We start from the raw sequence: 25,789 nt of genomic DNA on the forward strand, positions 1-25,789 counted from the left end.
TCTAGGGCGTAGAAGGCCTCCACCCTGCCCCCTGTGACCACCTGCTGGGGGCACAACTGGCCTCCAAGTGGAGTGCGGCACCTTGCAGGAAGGTCCTCTGGCCCACTCCGGCCTTCAGATGAGGCTGCAGCCCCAGCTGACACCCTAACTGCGACCTCATGAGAGACCCTGAGGCCGCACCACCCAGCTGAGCTGCTCCCGAACTCCCGACCCAGAGACACCAAGACAAGCAATGCGTGTTGTCTTAAGGCACTAAGCTTTGCGGTGACTTGTTACGCGGCAATAGACACCTAATACAAATGTTCATGCAGAGCTGAGACCTAAAACAGTGGTGCAACTCTAATGAAGCTGTAAAAATCAGGGTCAGAGAAAGTGGGAAGAGGCTTCAGAAATCGGAAACTGAGGCGAAAAGCATCTGCTGATAAAACTGCTACCAACACCGGTGCCTTAGTAAACTCTCTCCCCTCGCGGGAGGCTTCACCCAGCCGCTCTCACCTCGTGTGCAAACCACACACGGGCACGGCACAGCTGCTGGCAGCTGTCCACCAGCCCCGCCAGCTCCTCACGGGCCACGGACCCGTCTCCCAGCACACGCCTCTCCCCCACCTCCAGCCCCTGGAGCGGGGTTCAGGAGCAGAGGGAGCTGCATGCCCACGCTGAGCCTGCTGGACGAAGACGGACGATCAAAACATGTCAACAAAGAGCTCAACCCGTTTCAAGAAGCATGATGCTTTTCTTCATTTGCAAGAAGCAAGCTGGAAATGTGCAGCAAAAAAAAGTCAGCAAGTGGCAACCAAATGTCCTTGACAGTCACAGTCTTCTATCTAGTGACCCCAGAAAAGGAGGCTCCATCCACTCTGTCCCTCAAGGGCTGGCCACTGATTAAGCAATTAACAACCAAACAAAAACCATCCTTGGGTGCACCACCACTCTCCAAAAAGAAAGAAACCCCTAGAAAGACCCAGACTATTCTACAGGATGGAATCAGGGAGCAGCTTCCTCAATTCAAGTCTAGAATTACTCACTACAGAACCAGCACAAACACACTTGTTAATAACAGGTAAAGAATATCCTAGTAGCCATCACTTTTCTGACAACGTGGAATTATCAAAGCCCACCAGCACCCAAACCCAGACAGGAGGGGAAGGGCTCGTGGGGCTGACCCCCCACAAAGACCAGGGACAGGCAGCAGACCGGCGCCGTAACTGTGCACCTTGAGTTTGGCGTCTGCACCGAGCATGACGCCCACGGCAGAGCTGGGCGGAACGGGCTCTGGAGGGGTGCTCGGAGGCACAGAGGCTGCGCTGTGAGCTGCAGGGGGTCGGGGTGCACAGCACAGCCCCACGCTGCCGCCTCTGGCCTACAGCTCATCAGCAATCTCCGCAGCGATAAACTGCTGTCTGTTCTTGGTACGTGTCGCAGTGCTGCAAGGGTGGATGGAGAGCAAGTTGGTTCCGCAAAAGTAAAAAGGGTGGTCTTTGGAAAGCGGTCTGAATTCTCTTTCACACTTCCAAACGAGTGGAGCGTCCACGGAGATACGTACGGACTAGGAAGAGGCCGGAGCGCGGCTGGCTGGCAGTGCTGAGCTGTCACAGCCGTGCCCCGCTCCCGGCGTCTGAGAGCAGGGGCTCCTCCCAAGGCGTGGTGGGGGTCCAGCTTCAAACACGGGCGTCGCACAGCCTGAGCTTACAGCTCGCACCTCACCCACAGCAGGCCCGGCACGGTAAGTGCACACTGCTCTGTGCTCCGGCTGGTCCACACCCACAGTTCCCCACCAGGTGTCAGCACCTGGACAGAGACACGGACCTGGAGTTACACCCGGACTCGGCATGGACGCAGGCAGGCAGGTAGGCAAAACAAAACAGTGGGCACGTTGCACTTTTCACACTTTCGGTGACGGGATCTGCACATCCTTCAGCAACTCACTCTCCTCCTGGACGTGCAGTAAGTCTAGAGTTACGCGGCAGGACATGCCACCATCTGTCATTCCTTCCACAGCATCTTACGGTTCTGAACATTGTGCTGCCTCCTTGGGCACGAGGGCAAAACTCCTCAAGGGTAAATACCTTGCGGTGAAATCACAAGACAGAGAATGTGCATCTTCAATTGCACTAGATATTGCCAAATTTCTCTTGAAACTAGGTGTAAGGAATGATCCTCTGCCAGCCCTGCATGGGGATTCCCACCGCGGCTTCATCTCCTTGACCACAGAGGCGCTGGGCTTGTGTCCACTCGCCTCACTGTGACCGTGACACGTGGTTCCCGGCTGTTCCCGGGCTCAGCAGCCTCTCTTTGTGAACTCACTGGCCATCCAGGCTCTTCTGTAAACTGTCCTTCTCAAAGCCTTTCCACTCTGTCCTTCAGGGTCGCTTGAGCTCTGCACACGTAGCTTTCATCTCATTTTAACGCAGCTCCTTTATCATCAGTCTGCCTTAAGAAACCCTCCCCCACAAAGAGACAAAGCTCTTCTCCCGTGGCGGCCGAGTTCTGACCTCACCAGTGGGGTCCCAGTGCCCGTCCTGAGCAGCCAGCCCACTCAGCTGGCCAGCAGTCCTCTCCCATCTGCCTCCACACGCTTGCGAGTCTGCTTCTGGGTTCTGCTCTGTGCAGTTTTCAGTAACAGAACTTCCTCTGTGTAGGGCAAGTCCTCCGGCTGAGCTTCTCTTCAAACGTGGCTACGCTAGCATCTACTTAATAAGGCAAAGAAATTCCTGTTGGGAGTTCTCCCAGGATGATACTGGATTTACAGCTTAACAGAGGAGAGATGACAACTTCAACTTCAGAATACTGTTCTGAACACTGTGCTGCCTCCTATTTATCTCTGGTTAGGTCTGCTAAAATATCAGCCATTTTTCTCCAAAGTTATACATATTTTGTCATCTTTATCCCTTGGTACCTCACTTTGTTACTATCACAGACACTACATTTTTGGCGTTCCACTTCTTCTGTGTGTTGCTCTCATCTCTCCCGGTGCTGGGAATTCTTCCTGAGTCTCAAGGTTTCCTGTACACTCCCCTGAGTCTCCACATGGACCACCCTCTTTACAGTCAGGCCTCTCTATTTTTTTCTCCTCTTACTGTACTGCCAGTACTTTCACTACAACATTTAATGTCAGTGGTGACAGAAGGGCATCCTGCCTTGTTCATGATTAGAGAGAGAATGCTTCTACAGTTCCTTCAATACGTGTGATGCTTAAAGTTTCTGATAATCACCCTTCAGCAGATTAAAGGAAGTTCCCTTCTAATCCTGGCTTGCTTTGTATCAAAAAGCAATGACTTGGGACTTCCCTGGTGGCGCACTGGTTAAGAATCCGCCTGCCAATGCAGGGGACACGGGTTCGAGCCCTGGTCCGGGAAGATCCCACATGCCACGGAGCAACTAAGCCTGTGCGCCACAACTACTGAGCCCGCGCTCTAGAGCCTGTGCTCCGCAACAGAAGCCACCACAATGAGAAGCACGTGCACCGCAACGAAGGGTAGCCCCCGCTCGCCGCAACTAGAGAAAGCCTGCGCGCAGCAACAAAGACCCAATGCAGCCAAAAATAAATAAATTAAAACAAACAAACAATGACTTCTGGGGAATTCCCTGGTGGTCCAGTGGTTAGGACTCTGCACTCTCACTGCCAACGGCCCAGGTTCAATCTCTGGTTGCGGAACTAAGATCCCACAAGTTGCGTGGCACGGCAAAAAAAGCAATGACTTTTACCAAATGCCTTTTCTCCGCCTACTGAAATGATCATTTAATGTGCGACAGCAAATCACAATAACAGATTTTCTAACATTACACCTGCCTTACATTCCTGAGAAAAGTCCCACCAACCCATTCACTTCAAGTAATAGTGAAGAACCAAAGATGGCGGCCTAATCCCTTTAGTTCTTTACAATGGAATCAAGCCCGGACCATGTCCGAAGAGACGGTTTATTCTATAAAAATGATTAAGAACACTAGTCAAATGTTTTAGTCATTGACATAGTACTGCCCTTCGAACACCATGGCGCCACTGGCTGCGTTAGGTTCTGTAACCACCTCCTGGAGAAGACGCTAACCCAGGACCAGATGTTCAGGATAAGGCCGAGCTTGTAGCAAAGAGCAGCCCACCTCCCATCGTCCCTGTGGGAATATTTTAGTAACCCGGAGTACAAAGGCAAATATCTTTGCTCCCAAGAGTTGAAATGGCCGTTCCCTAACAACACTTACTTATTAGATCTAAAATCTACAGAAGGCTCGCTACAGACTGTGCTGATAATGCTGAGAAACAGGTGATTCTGCACTGCAAGGGATGTCCCTCAAATGCAGAAACTCCCCAGAATGAAAACACAACAACTTAGAAGCCATCACAACACCAACCTCGTCCCTGTGCTTTTGACAGAAGACCAGAAACTGGGACGCCGCATCGCCCTTCCTGCTTCTCGGAGTGGAGGCCACGGCCTTCTTCCTCCCTGGAGGAGACCCCACTCCTCGCTTGGGCTCGGCCTCTGCCGTCTTTTGAGGAGTGGTCTTTCCTGTCCCCGGGTCACTGTCTTGGTTCTCAGCAGAACAGGACAGCTGGGCTCTCCGTCTCCTCTTGACGGGAACGCCCTCTTCCCTCGTGGACTTGGGGCTGTCAGCAGCTTCTTCCCTGACTCCTGAGGACCCTACCATTTCTCCCAGAGACTCCACAGCAACGCCTGACTCCTTGGCCACGTGGGGGTTGAGATGGAGCTGGTCCCCCACGTAAAGGAAGGTGAACTTGGCTTTCCTCTCCTCTACTGACATGCTTGCAGCTGCTTCTGCCTGAACGATGCCCATTGCCCACTGGGCCCTCAATTTCCCTGAAATAGGTTTCAACAGCTGAAAAGAGAACATAAGACATTGTAAGTTTCATTATATAAACATAAAAGTTAACCCACTTTAAAGAAGAATACTTTTAGAATTTCAGATAAATATAGAAATCAAAAACTACAAAAACCCATTAACTCGAAGGTTTTTGACAGAGTTCAGACCAGTAAAACTCTACTGTTTCTTTAAACTAGAAATCAATTCCAATTACATTTAACTAACACTCACATATAATATTACATACATGTTTATATATAGATATATATAAAGGAAAACAAAAATTATAAAACAAATTATCTCTGGGAGTCATCAAAGGAGTAAAAAGGATAACCTGTGTAAGAAACCTGCCATATTGTATGACACAGCACGCTTGGCAAAAGTAAACAGTGACAGACATAAGAAGCCGTTACAACATTTCAACCAACCACAAGTTCAAAACAAGATAAATAATTAAGAATAAAAATAAAAGTTTTGGTCTAAAATTATACTTAAGGAACATCTATCACCTTAATTTTCTCAGCTTTCGTGGGTGCCTGCTTGGCACTTTCCTGGCATAATTTTTCAAACTGTCCTTCTCCTTCAAAAGCTACAAGGCTCTTCTCAAATATCCAAGCTCTTTCTGGGGCATCACCAAAGAACTGTACGTGATACTGGCGTGCACTCTTTTTCTGACCTAGTTTTTAAAATAAAATGTTAGAACTTGAAAGTTGGAATTTGGGATGAAATTAGGCAAATCTATTAATAATTACTGATATAAAGTTAGGAGCTGCTTTGAAGTTGTTTTATTGGGTGCTGTTGGAATCCGTTAACCTCAAAATAAATCCTGCTCTTTTTCTCCCCACCACACTCCACCCCAAAAGGGGAAACACATTTACGAGACTTAGATGAGGTTCAAAACCGACTGGGGAAGAATGCTGACCAGATTCACTCCTCATCCCCGCCCTTCCAAGAGCCACTGAAGAAGACCCCAAACAGGTAAGACGAGAGAGGACAACAGCAAAAGGGGACCAGGCAGCAGTGAGGGGACACAGGCTACTGTTCACAGCCTGGCTTCAAATCCCAGCCCTCCCACATACCAGCCGGGTGGCCCTGGGCCTGCCACTCACTCACAGCGTTCAGAGGGGGAATAAGGGTACCGATGACCTCCCAGGGCAGCCATGAGGCCACAGAGTAACCCCTCATATGTGCACCGCTGTTACTCTTAGCAGGAAGAAGCCACATCCTCAGTGCAGACAGAAGGAACCTGAGCGAGGAAAGTGTCTACCTGGTCCCCAAACCCAAAAGGAGGAGTGCCAGATTCGGCTGGGGTGGAGTGAGATTGAAAACAGCTGGTTCAAAGGTCAGATCTCTGTGCCAAGTTGGGGAAGAAAGGCAGATCTCCATCGGGGAAATGCCAGTCCCTGTTCCCTCACACACAGCACAGGCCACAAAATATCACAGGACACTCCCTAGAGAACCAGCGCACCAGAGGAAAAACCTCTCCACTGTGTCTTTTCTCCAAAAGTTGGAGATTCCCCCAACTAAGCGACCACCAGCCAGGCAGACCCTGTAAGGTAAGCTAACAGTCTCCCTACACACGGGCTGCAGGCAGCTGAGTGCAGCCCTCTCAGACACAAGCGCAGCACCAAGGTCTGCCCCCGCAGAACCCAGAGAAGCCTCTAACATGAATGATTCCAAAACACACAGAAATAAACAGTCTCTGCAGGACCACAGACACTATGCCAGGAAGAGATGACACCTGACAAAGAAGAACTCTAGTTTGCTACGAGAAGAGAAGAAAAAGAAAGCGCTATGAGAAATTTTAAAATACAGTCATGAAAATAAAACTCAAGAAGAAAGCTTGGGGCTTCCCTGGTGGCGCAGTGGTTAAGAATCTGCCTGCCAACGCAGGGGACACGGGTTCAAGCACTGGGCCGGGAAGATCCCACATGCCGCGGAGCAACTAAGCCCATGCGCCACAGCTACTGAGCCTGCGCTCTAGAGCCCACAAGCCACAACTACTGAGCCCGTGCGCCACAACTACTGAGCCTGAGCTCTAGAGCCCATGCACTGCAACGAAGAGTAGCCCCTGCTTGCCCCAACTAGAGAAAGCCACGCACAGCAACAAAGACCCAACACAGCCAAAAATTAATTAATTAATTAATTAATTAATTAAGGGGAAAAAAAGAAGAAAGCTTGGATGGAAAGTTAAGAATAAAATAAAATTCAAAAAAAAAAAAAAAAAAGTTAAGAAATCTCCCAGAAAGAAGAAAGAGATTAAAATGAAAAAATCTACTCTCATAAGAAACCCACAGGATCAATCCAGGAGGTATGATACCCAAATAACTGGCCTTCTAGAGAGAGAAACAGAGAAACTCATCAGAGAATTAACAACACAAGAGCACGTCTCAGAACTAAACCCCCCCCCCAAGTGCCTCATCCAATGGGTGACCCGCATCAGGGCACATCTTTGTGACATTCAAGCTATTGGGGGAGGGGAAGAGAACAGCTTCCATGTTCATGAAATGAGAAATAGAATGGCAAGGTACTTCAAGAGCAACTCTGGATGCTAGAAGGAAATGGAGTAATACCTTCAAAATTCCGAGAAGAATTATTTTCAACATAAAATTCTACACCTAGCCAAATCATTAATTGAGTGTGAGGATAGCAAAGTAGCATCCCCCAAACCACAGGAACTCGAATTTATCAATACCCGCCATTTACACTTTCTTAGGATGCCAAAAATGTACTCCAACAAAAAAGGAAAACTGACCAAAGAAGAGTACAATGTGGCACCATGGAAAACAATGCATGTAACTCAGTAAAGCATCTTAAAGAAAGTCTAAGATTACTACTATGCAAAAGACAGAGTGCCAGTAATACAGAGTTAGGTAAGAGAAAGGGAGATTCTAGGAGAGAGCTCCAAGGGAAGAAAAGATGAGAGGAAAGAATTCTTCCACACTGAAAGAAAATCTTGGCAGCAAGGAAAAAGGTTAAAAAATGAGATCCAAGAAGCAGAAAAGGAAAATGGAAATCAAACATAGGTTTTCATTTTCTCCCCCAATCAGAAAAACTAACTACATAATAGGATGAGTTTTAAGGACAGAGACATAAATACTTGAAAAAAATTAAAGCTGTATGGACAGCAAAGTATACAATTTCAAAAGAAAGGCAATAATTAACTCCAGGAAAAACAAAAGGTTGTAAGAAAGAAAATGCAATTAAAGAACACAGCTCAGTTTTTCACGGAATGATACTTACATAGTCAAAATTATGAGAACAACTACATTTGATGTAATAAAAACAGTGAGTTAATTATATGGGGAGGATGAAAGGGAAAGAAACAGGAAATGATTGAAGAGATCAATCTTCATTTTCCATAACAGAAAGTCAACAGAAAACATCTAAATGATAAATCAAAAAATAGTTCAAACTGGAAGAAAATGTTTAGAGTTAAAAATAATTACTTCTTGGGAGGGAAGGGGACTATTTTTCACTATTAACCTCTCAGTACAATTTGACTTGTTTGTAAGTGTGTAATACTTCTTTGATTTTAAAACAGCTAAGATTCAAAAACATGTCAAGAGATTTGTGTCTGCTTCAATTATTTTAATACTTTGAAAGAACTTCCCTTGGTCATAAAAATGAATATAAATATATGTCATAGCATTTGCATAATGAAGAAAAATCTATTACAGTACATATGATGAAATAATATGAATGCACATCATTTTTTAAAATAAATAGTTAATGACACAGAAAAAATGCTCCTTACATGTCAGCTGGAAAAAAAAGCAGAGGAGAACATGATAGGCTGATCCTAAGTTTATAAAATTAATTAGACGTTTCTGAAGTTCTTTCCTGCCTGGAAATTTGGTAACAAATGTAACCCAACTTTCTTGTATTTTTAAGTTTTTTTTTCTAATCCATATGAATTTTCTTTTGGTCCAAAATTGACAGGTGAATTACTCATTTTTACCACCGTAATTAACCAATTGTCCCAGCACCATTTATTAGTAACCCTTCCTTCCTGTGACTTCTGATGTTCATCAATCACGGTCGGTATGAAAACATTTATCATTGATGCCCCACCCACACTCCCTTCTAAGAGAACGTGGCCTCCACCAATAGCCCAGGAACCTAATTTTGTACTATGTTCGTTTCCTCCCCATCACGGCACATTAGACGCAAGGTGACCCCTGACCCCCTGGGCTAGACTGAGCCAGAGTCTCTGTCCAGATTCTGTGGGGCCTTTGAGTTGACAACAGCCATTCATGCATGCAGAATGGACCCCACAAAGAGATATGGCTGCCGCAGCGCTGCAGATACAGAGAGGAAGAGAAGCCACAGCAATGCAGACAAGGCCAGGTGTCTACAGAAGCAAGGGACAAAGTCACAAGGACAAAAGGCCACAGAATCCCACAGGAAACAGAGAACAAGGATCACCGCCTGAGTTCCCTGGTTCAGTCCCTGGGGGTCCAGAGCCCCCAAAATAGGTAAAGCAGAAACTGACAAAATTTCAAGTTGAAAAAGGCACATCCATTATCACAGTGGGAGATCTTAACACACCTCTCTTCTTCGTAGCCGACAGAACAAGCAAAAAGGAAAAAATCATATTACAGTGTCTAATAACCCAGAACATGAGGAAGTCAGAGTACCTATAATATTTTTAGAAAATGCTGGAATTTAGAAAAAAAGCAATGAGGGTTCCTTTCCATAACACAGAAAAGGTGAAAACAAAAATCTCCACAACAGAAGATAATTTGACTCGATACCCTGGTGCCTAAAGAGAAGACGAGTAGGATCCAGACGCACCAGGGAGACGGTGACGCTCCCAGCTGCAAAAGAATCCGGTCTTCTTCACAGTGTAATACCCCAAACACACATCTATCTTGTTTCCAGCTTCAGGGGTTAGGCCTCAAAGCTGCTGGTTAATCCATCTAGATGCCCTGGGAGACGGTCACCAAGACAAGTTCTGCTGCTACAAATCACGAAAATGCTATTAGATTTTCAAAGGAAACCTGAACTCTCCAAAGAGCTGTGCTCTCTTCTGCATATACATTATACTTCAATTTTTAAAGCTTAAGTGCATTACTACTGATCCAGATTCAAGCACACCTGTAATCCCAAGTATGATAAATAAAAAGAAGTACACATACGCAAAAAGAAAAAAAGAAAATCAGGGGTGGGAATCAGGGGGAGGGGGAGGGAGTTCCATCTTACAGGGAAAACAAAGTTCCTGCTTCCCAAGACCCCCTGCTCAGCCAGCGCCATGCCAGAAGCCGTCCCTCCGCCACAGCCCCGTACTGCCCCAGCCAGGACGCCTAACCCTCAGGCACGCCCAGCACGGGGTGCTGCACAGGGGGCTGGGCTCAGCACTGCCAGGAGACCTGCCGCACACCCCGGTGCCCCTCTGTCTCTCGTGGCCTTGGACACACCCAGAGCCCAGACCCGAGCTTCCATACACCACTTTCTACTAAAAGGACCCAGGCTTCTTCTCAGAAACAGCTGGTTCCAGGACTGGGGCAAAGAAAGTTCAAAATGAGCCCGGAGTGTATTTAGTTGGGCGACACATAAGGAAGTGCTCCAAGACGGATGGAGACGTGTCAGAAGGACACGGCTGAAAGGGACTTCATGGGCTCCCACCGGCCAAATCTGGGACGATTTGCGCATTAAAAACAGTGAAGACTGTAATACATAAGTAATTTTTTAGGAGGGAGCTCACCTTCACAGAAAAACGCCAGCTCCTTAACCATGAAACGCATGGTAAAAATGAAGAGCTAGCATTCAATAAGCCGATGGATCCTCAGGGAGGATTAAAACCACAGAGCAAGCAAGGCTGTCAGAGAGCCCGGTCCCAAGCATGGCCACTGATCATTCACCAATGACAAGCAGGGCCGTGCCTTCCCACTGGAAAGCTCTTGGCCACCACCTCCCGGGCGGGCGCCGGCTGCACGTGTCCTTCCGCCACCCCCAGGTTCTCACGGGTTCCTCTGACCCTTTGCTTTTCAAAGGTCATCTGAATTCCCTTCCAGCTGCAAGGCTTGCATCCTGGCTCTCTTCCTACTGAGCTGCTTTTCAAATGCACATCATCAGTCTTCATAAGCTGATCTGTGATTACGGAGGCACAGCCTCCCGGCAACCCAAAACCATTCCTAGAGAAGCACACTGTTGGGCTGCACCCCTCCTTCTAAGTCTGGGCACCTTCCCACAACAACTCCTGCCTGGCCCTGCACCCTGAGTCTGATCACGAGGCCAGAGCAGCCTAAGAGAGTGGGGCTGGGCGGCGGGTGCTGCTCGAGACCGCAGAGGCTGGGAAGGGCACCCTGATTCAGCCTCAGGGGGAACACAAGAGCAGGGGTGCACCCTGGGACCCCTGAAGCCCTCTGGCAGGGACTCCCTGATGCTGGCAAGCTGAGGATGCTAAATGTCCTCCACCGAGTCAGAGCCAAAGCCAGCCCACAGGCTCCTCTCCAGCCACCACCGTCGTGCAGAGTGCATGCGCAGGCCTGGGGGCGGGAGGCCTGCACCTGGGGCTGAGGAGAGGTCCTTTTCATCCGAACCTGCACCCCCTCAAGCCTGTTTGCCAGGGAGCCACCAGTGTACCCCACTCCCAGCAGCGCTGCCCCGGCGAGAGCTCAGGCCTCCATCCAGAGGCCAAGAGAGGCCACGCACTCACGCTGAGGCCAGGCAAGGCCAGCCCACAGCTCCAGCCGCCCGCGCTTCTGGGGGTCACAGGTCACTTGGGGACCAACTTGGTCACCTCCAGCTCTGTGTCACCACCTCTCACCTCCCTCAGACCAAATTCAAACTTTAGAGCAACTCTTCAGGAAAATCTCAAACCACCTGATTTCGGGGGTTTTTTCCCTCCAAAAACACATGAGTTTTTATGTGCTTCATGAACTGTCCAATTATTATTTAAATTAGCATCTGCTCTAATCTGTATCAATAACATACTACATTCTTAATATGTTCTTAACTGTTCTGTGTACTGATTTATATTCCCAAGTTTCATTACACCAAAGATGATCATTTCTAGTTTTTTTCCTTCTTCCCACAGACCTAATAAAATAAACTGGGACTTTTTTTTAAACTAAAACTTAGTATAAAATACTAATTCTGAAAATCATGCTGAAGCAGTCACTGTATATCTAAGTAAAAAATTACTTATCATAAAACCTGAAAAGCAATACAAGGCAAAGACTGCTTCTCTTTTAAAACTAATTCAATCAGATAAAGTAAGTATCTAATTTGGATATAAAAAGAAAAGGCAATGTGTCACGTGTGAATCACTAACTTTAGGCAAAGTTGCAAAATGAACCACAAAAAAATTAACAACAACCCACCCCACCCCCACCTCCAAGCTGATTCAAACCTTGTTGTATGAATGGCCACTAAGCACATGAAAAGATGCTCAACATCACTGATCACTAGGGAAATGCAAGTCAAAACCACAGGCAGCAGACAGAAAGTAGAGCAGTGGCTGCCAGGGGCTGGGGAGGGGGCACTGAGGACCTGTTACTTAACAGGGACAGAGTTTCAGATTTACAGGATGAAAAGAATTCTGGGGATGTATGGTGGTGACGGGTGCACAACAATGGGAATGTATTTCATACCACTGAACTGTGCACTTAGAAATGGTTAAGATGGTACGTTTTATGTTTGTGTATTTTAACACAATAAAAAAAAAGAAAAAAAGAACCACAGTAGGGCTGTTTAAGGAAGAGTAATAAAGAAGTTTGGAGATGAAAACAGTTAAGTGCAGAAGATAAAGATGGAAAAACAGCCCCCAAAACACAATACCTTTCAGTTTGGTGTAGCTGTGCAGGAGCGGATCGTCGGAGACCATGCATGGCCACCAGGGGTAACCGGACACCTTGGACCACACCAAATCCCCGACATTGTACTTCAACAGCTGGTCTTTGTCTCTGCTATTTGGACAGGATTCTTTCTTAGCTGGAATCTGAAAATGAATAACAACAAAAGATACATCTAGTGCCTACCCCTAAATCCAGCCTCCTGTCCATAGAAGACCAAGGATTAGTCAGACAAGAGATTCAACACACACACACACACACACACACACACACACACACACACACACACACAAACCCCTAAAAAGAAACATGCTTTCCCTCACTGTTTTTCAGGTAACAGCCCTGATATCACTTCATCAAAATCGTTTGTCTCTTGCCCTCAGCTAAAAGGTCCTAGCAAGTACCTAGCACACTGTAGGTGCACAACATTACAAAGATCTCCACATAAATCTATTTCCTTGGCCTGGTGGGTGATCTTTAATGGAGCTTATTCACAGGTCGGAGAAGAACTGGCATGGAATTCATACCCTGACCCTCCCGCCCCTTCTGAGCCCTCGTCTGACAGTTAACCTGCTGGAGAGAGGACCCGGGGTGGCGAGGACACGGGGGCCTGGCAGCAAGTCTCAGCCCCAGCACCCACCATCCAAGGCCTGGGGCTCCTGGCATCTCGGTCGCTCCATCTTAGAGCCCAGGCCAATTAGGAGGCTGAAGGCCGGCAAGAACAACCCCCTCTCCAGGAGGACGAGCCCAGTCAGCACGGCCCCAGGCCTCCCCCTAAGAGCGCCACCTACTTGAGCAAGTCGCTGAACTTCTTTGGGCCTCAGTTTCCGCATCTGTAAACCGAGGAGAACCCCGGTTGTTACACACATCAGGTGGTGAGGGCTGACACAGAGCTGTCACATTACACGCTTTTGTATATGTGCTGCCAAAGCGAGCACTCATTACATGCTTTTGAAAAAATGCTGGCTCTCATGTTATTCCACAACATCCCAGGTTTACACTGACAGTGTCATCAAAGCCACGTGACAACCCTATCAGGACAAGTATAATATTATCGTCCCCACTCTGAAGAGTCAAATGAGACTCTGAGAGTCCAAATCAGGTGATTTACCCAAGTTTTACCAAAACCAAGTGGCAGAGAGCTAGGGATAACTTGCACCAGCCTCTTCCCCCATAAAAGAGTGAGGTTCCCCACACCATAGGTGCTTCAGAAAAACCACTGTATCAGCCCAGGTCACTCAACTAGGCTTTTTTTTTTTTTTTTTTTTTTTTTTTTTTAAGATATAGTCACTGTCTTTAAGGAGTGGTTCATCTCCTTTTCTGGGACAGAGGTTAAGACGAAAGTTTTTTTGTTTTTTTTTTTTTTTAAATTTTTATTTATTTGTTCATTTATTTATGGCTTGTGTTGGGTCTTCGTTTCTGTGCGAGGGCTTTCTCTAGTTGCGGCGAGCGGGGGCCACTCTTCATTGCGGTGCGCGGGCCTCTCACTGTCGCGGCCTCTCTTGTTGCGGAGCACAGGCTCCAGACGCGCAGGCTCAGTAATTGTGGCTCACGGGCCTAGCTGCTCCGCGGCATGTGGGATCTTCCCAGACCAGGGCTCGAACCCGCGTCCCCTGCACCGGCAGGCAGACTCCCAACCACTGCGCCACCAGGGAAGCCCTCAACTAGGCTTTTAAACAATTCACCATTATGATTACATTAGAGCCCTTGAGCAGTCAAAAGACATTTTTTTGAACCCTCAAAGTTCTTCGTTATTTTAACTATTTCAGGGAAATTTTGGTCCTTTCCCTTCCTACCTGTGGGATTGTAACCAAGATTCCTCAACTATAATGTTACACTAATTATTCCAACCTTAGTGATGATACAACCCAAACTGGTCTCGAGTTCCCTCTCCCCACTCCTACAAGTGGGCCAGGAGCTTTGGCTGATCAGTGAGCACAGGACGTGTCCCAGACCCTGTTAATCTAGACCATCAGCCCCCTCGGTGAACAAGGGCGGCTACAGAGCCCTCCCCAGTTCCTTCTGCCAAGGTCTAGGTTCCCGAGTGTCATTTAAGACTTGGTGGCATAAACCACCACGTTTGTCGTCCTACGTTAGGGGGTCTCCACCCCAGCCTTTGGTGAGTGAACACTCATTCACGCGCACCCAAGTGATGGGCTCTGCCCTGGAACCAAGAACGTGAAGGCCTGAGGCACAGCCCCAACCCTCAAGGCAGCGGCCCATCTGCAGGACCACCGGGGGAGGAGACCTGGGAGTGGACGGTGAACCGTGGGGCAGGAAGGTAGCAGCACACCTGCACAGCGCAGCCCTGTTCCCCTCCTCGGGCAGCACAGACTGAGGAGGCCCCCACTAGATCCCCACGCTCCTCCACTGACCAGACTTAGGCTAAAGGGCATCTCTGGACAGGAGATCCGTGAAAACAGGACAGCCTGAAGGTCAAGGGCTCTGGAACGGGCCAGGCCTGGGGTCAGACACTCATTTAATCTTTTTTTTTTTTTTTTTTAATTAAAGTTTTTGTTTTTGGATGTGGACCATTTTCTGAAGTCTTTATTGAATTTGTTACACAACTGCTTCTGACTTTTTTTTATGTTTTGGTTTTTCAGCCCCGAGGCAAATGGGATCTTAGCTCCCCAACCAGGGATCGACCCCGAACCCCCGGCATTGGAAGGCAAAGTCTTGACCACTGGACCACCAGGGAAGTCCCCGTGTTTAATCTTTATGTTTAATCTCTAGGCCTCAGCACTGCTCAGCAGGCTGCTGTGAGTGTCTACCGTTGTCACAGCCAGGGGCCCGAGCTGGAGAGCAGGCCTCGGGGAGCTGAGCCCACCTCCTCCCGCCCCCTCGCACACCACGTGTCCTTCGTGGCCCTCCTCCCTCCTGTGCCTGGGAGCTGGGGCTGCACTCTACCCCACCCAGCCAGGACTCCTCACTCACAAATACCTTTTTATCCGAGGGACTCGAGATCCTGGACACCAGGGCTGCCTCAACAAGGCCCTGCTCCAGTAAGGAGTCATACTTTATGCTTCTCTTCCTGCTCCTCCTCACTTTATTTTCTGGTTTTTGTCCATTTTCTTCCGACTGGGACACAGCAGCAGCACCATCGCCACATATGGAAGATTCAAAGAGAGGTTTCCCGTTCATGTATGTTTTGGTGATTTTCAGCTTGATCTCTGGAGAGCCATTTTTGACAGGGGTAGTGTCAGGTGGTGTCCCAAGTCCCTTCATTTCCTGGGACTCCAAACGCAATTTGGCATCATGAGCACCGGGGTCTCCATTAAAGACGCGGGAGGTGAGGTCTTTCAGCCTCTCGGCTGGGATAAAAGGAAGCGCGTCGTGGCCATTGAACTTCTGCACAACTCCCTCCTGCAGACCGGCGGAGAGCTGGGCTTTGCTCAGGAACACGGAGCACTCACGACTCACTTCACAGTTCGGAGTCTTTCCATTCGTGTTGCCAAGGATTTCCGGTGCCTGCTTCATCTTCACGCACTTTACAACCTTCGGAACAGAAAGAGGACTTTTTTTGATGCTGAATTCCATTCAGCCTAGATGCCTCTGTTCTTAGAACACTGCAGCATTAGAAAAAGAGAAAGAAAAGAAAGGTATTACATTTCAAACCTAAGATGAGTATGCCAATGAAGCTCTCTATCAGTTTGTAGAGTTTGGGGGGGTTTTGAGGCAATTTATGATGTTTCCTATAATGATTTAGGTCACAGGAGGCAGTTCTAATATCACAAAAATGACAGGAATCACAAAGTGATAAAGTGAAAGGAACAGGACTAGTTTCTAACGAGAGAACACAAGAGTCAAGCAGGGACCGCCACTAATAAGCTGTGTGGCCGTGCCCCCCTCAACCTCAGCCCTCGGAAGCGGAGGTCGCCCCCTGCCCCCGGCCGCCAGGGCAGCGCCCGAGGTGGCCAGCACAAAGCCAGGCCTGGGCAAAGGACAAAAGGGAAGCACCTGAGACACAGCTGAAGAGGACTCAGGGCAGGGGCTCGGGACACACCCCCGATTACCGGTAGGCAAAGCTTCAGCCCAGACGGCCGGCCGGGGAAGGTGAGAGCTGGACCTCTCTCGCCCCCCCGCCCCTCCCCACCCAGGCCCACGTTAACTGCCGGCGACAAGCAGCAGGGCGGCATCATCAAGTGGAGTCAGCTCTCCGGGACCGCGCTAGTCGGGCAGCAGGGCCGGGCCATAGCGCACCACCCACAGCGCCCTCCACGGGACGGCCGCCCGAGGTCCGCGTGCAGAGGGGTCTCCTCCCCGCACAGCCACAGCCCCTCGTTGGGGACGCCCCGTGAAGGTGGCTCGGAACAGGGAACGGGCAGGTACCCACTCCACTGGGAAGACGTCCCAAGAGTGCACCACGGCCACGAGGGGGCCAACGGTGAGAGACCAGGGAGAAGTGGGGCGCCAGGACCAGGAGCCCGAGGACATAGGTGCTCAGCCACTGTCACCGCCTGGGGGCCGCTGGCTACACCCCCTGGGGAGGGGCCAAGGATGCAGCCTGGGATAGCCCTCCCACGAGAGCCTCGGTGGAAAGGGCCCAGACTCCGAGGACGCCAGGCCAGGGTGGGCGTCAGGCAGTGGTGGAGGGGTGGCCCCGGACACCTGGAGCACCGGGCACACACCAGAGCATTCGGTGTGCCCCACACGGTGTTTTTCTCAGGTAAATCACAGTGGGTTCCCAGTCCCGCTCGCATCAGACCAAATGGACAAAAAGAGAAGACAATGACCTAAAGGCACTGGAGAGAGCCCAGAGCAGGGGGCGCGGGGGCGGCTCGGGAAAGCACCGAGCAGGCCGGGCACCGGGTGAACAGGGAAAGCAGAGCCTTCGAGGCGGGCCCCCGCGCCCCGCAGACTCCCTGCCGAACCCTGGAGTCCACGCAGCCCAGCTTACAAGACAGCTGAAGCGAGACAGAAACAAACCGCAACACCACTCTGAGGATGAGAAGCGGACTTCCGGGGCCGGCCAGCGGTTAGGACTCCGCGCTCTTTCTGCTGGGCCTGGGTTCAACCCCTGGTCCGGGAACTAAGATCCCGCAAGCCCCACGGCAAGGCCAAAAAAAAAAAAAAAAGTATCAAAACCACAATGAAATGCCACCTCACACACACCCCTGAGGATGGCTACCTACTACAAAAAACAGAAAACGGGTTGGCGAGGATGTGGAGAAATTGGAAACTTCGTGCACGTGGGTGGGAATGTAAAATGGTGTGGCTGCTGGAAAATAGCGGGGGGGGGGGGGGTGTTCCCCAAAGAATCAAAAGGACCCAGCAATTCCACTCTGGATACACACCCCAAAGAACTGAAAGCAGGGACTCACAGAGGTATCTGTACCGAATGTTCACAGCAGCACGTTCACAACAGGCAAAAGGTGGAATCCACACAGTGGAATATGATTCAGCCTTAAAAAGGAAGGAGATTCTGACACCTGCTATGACATGGATGAACCCTGAGGACGTTACAGCGAGTGCAATAAGCCAGTCACAAGATACGGTAAGACTGCACTTTTATGAGTAGTCAAATCCATAAAGACAGAAAGTAGGATGGTGGGCACCAGGATCTGGGGGAGGGGAGAACAGGGAGGTGCTGTTTTAATGGGGGCAACGTTCCGGATTCGCAAGACGAAAAGAGTTCTGGTGATGGCTGCAACAGCATGCATGTACTTAATACCACTGAACTTCACACCTAAACACGGTTAAGATGGTAAATGTTATGTGTATTTTAACACAATTGAAAATAAAAGACCACTCTTAAGAACATAACGGAATAAAGAGTGTCTACAGCACATCATTCACATTATCCAGGAAAGAAATTACTAAATATATGATGAAACAGGGAAACAACAGAAACCAACCCCGAGATGGCCCAAATATTGAAATTCAGCAGGATTTCAAAGCATCTATTATAACCATGCTCAAGGACATAAAGGAAAATATACTCATAAAATAATAAATTGGAAATGGCAACAGAGAAACAAAAACTATGAAAAAGAGTCAAATGGAAATTTTGTATCTGAAATTTAAAAAAAAATCATTGGATGGCCTTAAAAGCGTATTAGATATGAGTCAGGAAACTTGAAAACAGATCAGTAAAAATTATCTAAAAAACAGAGTAAAAATTATTAAAAATAAAAAGAAAGAAAAGAAACTGAGCCTCAATGATCTATAGACCAGCATCAAAAGGTCTGGGTTCCCACTCCCACCCAGAAGGAGAAAAACAATGACACAGAAAAAAATATCTGGGGGGCTTCCTTGGTGGTGCAGTGCTTAAGAATCCACCTGCCAATGCAGGGGGCGCAGGTTCAAGCCCTGGTCGGGGAACTAAGATCCCACATGCCGCGGAGCGACTAAGCCCGCCCGCCGCTACTACAGAGCCCACGCACTCTGGAGCCCACGCGCCGCCACCAGAGAGAAGCCTGCGTGCTGCAACAAAAGATCCCGCATGCCACAACTAAGACCCAATGCAGCCAAAAATAATATAAAAAATAAATAAAATAAATATTATTTTTAAAGTTAGTCATTTAAAAGAAAAAAAGAAAAAATATTTGGGAAAAAATAACCAGAAAAACTTCCCAAATTCAGTGAGACATCAATTTACAGATTCAAGAAGCTCAGCAAATCTCAAGCAGGATATATATAAAAGAATCTACACCCAGGCGCACATCAGTTGAAATGCCTAAAAACCAAGATAAAGAGAAACCCTGGAAAGCAGTCAGAGGGAAAAAAGACCCATTACATACAAAACAATGATACGGATGATCATTTACTTCCCATGAGAAACAGAAGCCAGATATGATTTGAGTAATGGGGAAAAAAAAACCAACTGTCCAACCGGAATTTGATATCCAGAAAAAATATCCTTCAGAAGTGTTGACAAAATACATTTTAAGAGAAATACAAACTAAGAAATCGTTGCCATCAGATCTTCACTATGAGAAATGCTAAAGGAAGTTCTTCAGGTTGAAGAGAAATGACACCAGACTGAAACTGGGATCTTTAGGAAGAAATGAAGGGCACCAGAAATGGTGAATATATGAGTAAATATAAAAGACTATTTGTTCCTCTTAGTTTCTTTAAAATTCAAATAATTAAAGCAAAATATATAACACTGTAGTTATAACTTAATAGATATGATACATATGACAACTGTAGCATGGGGAAGGGAGTAAATCAATCCAGACAGTTGCAAGATTCTTGTATTTTATACCCAGTGGTATATTAGCTCTAAGTAGCCTGTGATGAGTTAAGGATGCAAACCACAGCCCTAGTTAGAGCGACAGCTAAGAAAATAATATTAAGAAGTAGAGCCAGTAGACAGATAAACAAGACGTTTTAGTTGCCAACAATTAAAGTTTGGGACATTTTACACAAAAATTCAGATTTCTGGCTTCTCTTAAAACATATCCAGGGCTTCCCTGGTGGCGCAGTGGTTGAGAATCTGCCTGCCAGTGCAGGGGACACAGGTTCGAGCCCTGGTCTGGGAAGATCCCACATGCCACGGAGCAACTAGGCCCGTGAGCCACAACTACTGAGCCTGCGTGTCTGGAGCTTGTGCTCCGCAACAAGAGAGGCCGCGATAGTGAGAGGCCCGCGCACCGCGATGAAGAGTGGCCCCCACTTGCCGCAACTAGAGAAAGCCCTCGCACAGAAACGAAGACCCAACACAGCCATAAATAAAATAAATAAATAAATAAATAAACCCAAAGTTTTTTAAAAAAAAAAAAACATATCCAGGGTCATGGGGTTAGGATCTAACTCTAGGCCTAGGTCCGTGGTAATCATGACCTGTACGTGAACCACATTTTCAAGACTGCTTGTTCCTGTTGGAATTTTCAGGTTTCTTTCAAATCTTTGAATATATTAAACATAACTGTTTTAAATATCTGGTCTTTGGGCTTCCCTGGTGGTGCAGTGCTTGAGAATCTGCCTGCCAATGCAGGGGACACGGGTTCGAGACCTGGTCTGGGAAGATCCCACATGCCACGGAGCAACTGGGCCCGTGAGCCACAACTACTGAGCCTGCGCGTCTGGAGCCTGTGCTCCGCAACAAGAGAGGCCGCGGTGGTGAGAGGCCCGCGCACCGCGATGAAGAGTGGCCCCCACTTGCCACAACTAGAGAAAGCCCTCGCACAGAAACGAAGACCCAACACAGCCATAAATAAATAAATAAATAAATAAAAATTTAAAAAAAAATTCTTAAAAAATAAAAAATATCTGGTCTTTGCAGGCCTGTGTCTACTGTTGTTGCTTTTATTTTCATTCATGGTACCTGTTTCTTTGGGCGTTTGGTCTTTTTTCCCCTCTTAATCTGACCGTGGGCTGCTTACTTTCCAGGATTCCACCTGGGACAACCCTTGAAGGCAGGGGCCCCGCAGAGAGGGTCCACCTTGACTTCCAACACGGCACTGCACGTCACTGACCATTAATTTGATCTTTCTAGGAGTTTTTGTTTTTTTTAATCAAGGTTATACCAATAAATTAGAAAATCTTTCACTTTGTCTAGCATTTCAAGAAAAATATAAAACCTAACCAAGAGGTAGAAAACCTACAGAGCCCACAATAACCATAAAAGAAAGGCCCAGAGAGCTTCAGTAGGCTCATGTGATGATCCCTCAACGGCCAATCGTTCTTATACTGGGTAGCCGGGAGGCAAGTTTCAAAAGCAGAAAAGTGCAAAGAACAACAGGACACACTTGTATACTCACCACTCCAAAATGACAGTTTTCAGCATGTTGCCACATTTGCTTCATGTCTTTTTGACATGAAAAAAAGAAGACCTCTGGACAATGGCAACTGCAGATGCATGAGCCGAGGACGGGCAGGCAGGGCGGGCGCACGGCAGCCGAGGGCCCCCAGACGGGAGAAGCCAGGCTCACCCCCACAGGCCGCCCACCGCCCACCACACGCCCACAGCAGCATCCCGGGATTCTGGTTCTCCACGCCCACAGCACCCACCGGGAGCCCCAAGTCCAACAGCGAGAAGCCAAACACAAGCTCCCGCTGCAGCGCCCACCTCCCGCAAGCCTTGCTCAGGGTGAATGAGTAAAACAAAGGTGACGTCTGCCTTTCAGGAACCCTAAGTTCCACTTACTCTCCCCATCGCCAGTTGACTACGCATCCTTCCAGTCTATGGGATGTACCCAGGAACAGAGAACTGCTGTATGGGGCCTGCTTGCCAAGCAGCAATGCTACCATACTGCACTTGTGCTCTGCGATTTCATCAATCACCACAGCTTGATTCCCCCATGTTGATATAAACAAGTGTAGCTCAGTCTTTCCAACTGCTATGTATTATTCATCACATAAATACAGCATTCCTATTGTTTAAGTTATTCCAGAACATGGAAAATGATGGAGAGTTTCCCAAACATTATATAAGGCTGGCATAACTCTCACACCAAAACCAGAAAAATGAGTACAGAAAAGAACTACAGACCAAGATCAGTAGAGTATGATTGCAAAAAAAAAATTACAAAATAGAAATAAATCAAACCCAGTCATTACCATATTAAAATAAGATATCACAGCTAAAGAGGGTGTATCCAAAAATGATGATTCAACATTAGGGACTCTATTAACATTCCGTCACCATTTTAACACATTTCAGAAGATTTCTGGTGAAGGTAGCCAAATTATTATTTTTTTAACAAAAAAATTTAGCTACATCACTTAATTCAAAACAGGAAAGGGCAATCTCCAGGTCCAGAGACGAAGAGGGAAGAGCAATCAGCCTTACAGGGCGTGGGCTGCACGGGACAGGACGACAGGCCTCAAGAGCCGGGCCTGGCGGCCAGAACGCAGCGCCGAGGCACAGCCAGGGCCTGGCCTGCCTGGGCTCCCGCGCAGCTGCAGCGGGCCGGAGGGCGTGGAGAGCTGCGGGGTCCCGAGCACAGAGTGGGGAGGCCGCCGCTAGGGCTGGGATCTGGCCCTACCACTTACCAACTGCGGCAGACGACCACACCCTCTCACCCACACCCCAGCTCACAGGCATCACCCAAAGCAGACCAGAGTGTCAGCTGTGACAGCGCTGTCACCTGAGCCGCACCTCCAGCCAGCCCAGGGCTGGGCCCTCGGCAAACACTCACCAGAGACCACTGGGGAGACAGAATCACCCTCTAGAACTCTGCCTCGGAGGCTGTGGTGCCCCAAATCCTGAGCCAAGAAACATACGTAAAAATGGGTCTAGAATGAGTGACGCCGGTAGAGCCCTGCAAAGGCAACTGGGAAACTGCTCAGGGGGTGGTTCTACAACCCAGAACCCTCCTGCAAGGCCTACTGTGAAGGTACGGTAATTAAGGCAGTCACTCCACACCTGTCAGAACGGCCGGAATCCACAACGCTGACAGCGCCACGTGCTGGCGAGGAGGCGGAGCAGCGGGCACTCGCATCGCTGCCGCTGGGAACGCAGAATGCGGCAGCCACGCTGGAAGACAGGTTGGTGGCTTCTCACAAAACTAAACATGCTCTCACCACACGATTCAGCAATCCCACTCCTTGGTACTTACCCAAGGAAGGTGAAAACTTATGTCCACACAAAAACCTGCACACAGAGGTTTATAGCAGTTTCATTCATAATTGCCAAAACTTGGAAGCAACCAAGCTGTCCTTGAGCAGATGAATGAACTGATAAACTGTGGTACCTCCAGATAACGGAATATTTTTCAGCCTTAAAAAGGAACGAAGTATTGAAACATACTACAACATGGATGAACTCTGAATACATTATGCTAAGTAAAAGAATCTGGTCACAAAAGAACAAATGTGTATCATTCCACTTTTTTTCTTTTTGGCCTTGCCACATGGCATGCGGGACCCTGGTTCCCTGACCCGGGGTTGAACCCACGCCCTCGGTAGTGAAAGTGTGGAGTCCTAACCACTGGACCGCCAGGGAACTCCCTGATTCCACTTATATGAGATCCCAAGAGTAATCAAATTCATAGAGAGAGAAAGTAGAAAGGTAGCTGCAAGGGAATGGGGAGGAGAGGATGAAGAGTTAGTGTTTAATGGGGAGTTTCAGTTTCACAAGATGAAAAAATTCTGGAGTGGAGGGTGGTGACGGCTGCACAATAATGTGAACGTACTTAATGCCACTGAACTATACACTTAAAAATGGTCACGATGGTGATTTTTCATTATGTATATGTTATCACACATACACACACACAAAGAATACCCTGCCCTCAGGGAGTTTACATTCCAATGGAGTTCCAGGAGAAACTAGGGAGGATGGGGAAAAGGCAATTTTCAAAGGGGTAATAATGGACATTTTCCAGAGATAAAAGGAAACTCAATTATTCAGATTTAAAAGGGTACCCAGGGTTCTGAGCAAGATAAATAAAAGCAAATCAATACCTAGACACATCATTTCTGAAACCACATAACATGAAGGATAAAAAGAAAATCTTAAAACCTAAGTACCCATAAAAAATAAGTTAATTCACAGACTTCAGCATGAGAAAGGAAACAGAAACACAGATCTTTGTGCAGCCTCAACAGATAGGAGTAGATGACGGAGCCTCTCTAAAGTGTTAAGGGAAAAAATAATTTCTCATCTAAATTATCACTGAACATGAGGCAAAATGTATTTTCAGACATGCAAAAACTAAGGGAGTTTAATATACATATCCCTTTCACAAATGAAGTGCTAAAAGAGGTACTAGAGCAAAAATATAAACCCAGAAGGAGAACATGATGCAAAAAATAAGGGGAGAGTGGTAATTCTAAAACAATTTTTATATTTAAAAAGAATGTGAGGCCTCCTCTCTCACATTTACCTACACTCCGTGCAGAAACCCCAATTAAAATGACAGTAAGGAATTTCAAAGGAAGGGTAAACCCGCAAGGACAAAGACAACAGAGGAATGAGTTAGAGACACCAAACGCCAACCGTGGGGAAGCTGACTGGGAAGAGTCCCTCAGCGAGAGGCACGCTGCTGCAGGAGTAAGGCCCGCGGCTCAGGGCTCCTCTTGTCCACAAAGCCTTTCCCTTTTAAAATGTCTAAAATAACAAAAGGTGGGGGCTTCCCTGGTGGCTCAGGGGTTAAGAATCCACCTGCCAATGCAGGGAACACGGGTTCGAGCTCTGGTCCAGGAAGATCCCACATGCCATGGAGCAACTAAGCCCGTGCGCCACAACTACTGAGCCTGCGCTCTAGAGCCCGCGAGCCGCAACTACTGAGCCCGCGTGCCACAACTACTGAAGCCCATGCGCCTAGAGCCCGTGCTCTGCAACGAGAAGCCACCGCAATGAGAAGCCCGCGCACAGCAACAAAGAGTAGCCCCCGCTTGACGCAACCAGAGAAAACCCACGCGCAGCAACGAAGACCCAACACAGCCAAAAATAGATAAATAAATTTAAAAAAAAAGACCCAATGCAGCCAAAGATAAATAAATAAATAAATAAATTTTTTCTAAAAACTAAAGGTGGGGCTTCCCTGGTGGCGCAGAGGTTAAGAGTCCGCCTGCCAGTGCAGGGGACGCAGGTTCGAGCCCTGGTCCGGAAGATCCCACATGCCGCAGAGCAACTAAACCCGTGTGCCACAACTACTGAGCCTGCGCTCTAGAGCCCGCAAGCCACAACTACGGAGCCCGTGTGCCACAACTACTGAAGCCCATGCGCCTAGAGCCCGTGCTCCGCAACAAGAGAAGCCACCGCAATGGGAAGCCCGCCGCACACCGCAACCAAGAGTAGCCCCCGCTCGCCACAACTAGAGAAAGCCTGTGCGCAGCAACAAAGACCCAAAGCAGCCAAAAATGAATATATTAATTAATTGATTTTTAAAAAATAAATAAATATAACAAAATGTAACACACAATCATTGTTGAAAAGGAAAGAAAACACTGACACACTTAAAGTGAAAAGTGAAAATGTGGACGTTAAGACAGAAAGTAACAGCTCAGAGTTATCAGTGGTTTTCCAAGGGGAGCAGGGACAGGGTGGGGAGGGCCGCGCACCACCTTGCTGCTTCCTGTAACAAGCTTTAAGAACTATATAATTCACCCCTCACGTTCCACAGGCCTCCTACAACATGAGCTGACACAGTGAGTGGCTCGGGAGGCTAGGCCGGCCCTGCAGGGCCACATGGAACAGAGGGGGGGTCTCCAATAAAGGGAAAGGCACCACTCTCAAAAGAAGGGAAAGGTGACCTGAATGACAACACTCAACACTGAAAACT

At 48.0% G+C, this 25,789-nt stretch overlaps 1 protein-coding gene across 9 annotated transcripts in view; it reads right to left on the reverse strand.

The window, feature by feature from the left end:
* NSD2 (nuclear receptor binding SET domain protein 2) overlaps positions 1–25,789 on the reverse strand; it is a 77,371-nt gene that overhangs the window by 37,463 nt on the left and 14,119 nt on the right. For 6 of the 9 annotated variants that reach the window (XR_009503411.1, XR_009503412.1, XM_059923744.1 and 3 more), the window contains exons 2-5: positions 15,555–16,180; positions 12,601–12,760; positions 5,325–5,491; positions 4,348–4,830 (exon numbers count right to left, since the gene is read on the reverse strand). Coding sequence is in view for 7 of the 9 variants with exons in the window: in XM_059923744.1 (XP_059779727.1) it covers positions 4,348–4,830; positions 5,325–5,491; positions 12,601–12,760; positions 15,555–16,151 (1,407 nt within the window). In the remaining 2 variants the exon portion in view is untranslated. The remainder of the gene's footprint in view (positions 1–4,347; positions 4,831–5,324; positions 5,492–12,600; positions 12,761–15,554; positions 16,181–25,789) is intronic. The other 3 variants (XM_059923746.1, XM_059923748.1, XM_059923747.1) reach the window with 1 other exon arrangement.

Source organism: Balaenoptera ricei, chromosome 5 (assembly GCF_028023285.1).
Source record: "Balaenoptera ricei isolate mBalRic1 chromosome 5, mBalRic1.hap2, whole genome shotgun sequence".
NCBI lineage: Eukaryota > Metazoa > Chordata > Mammalia > Artiodactyla > Balaenopteridae > Balaenoptera > Balaenoptera ricei.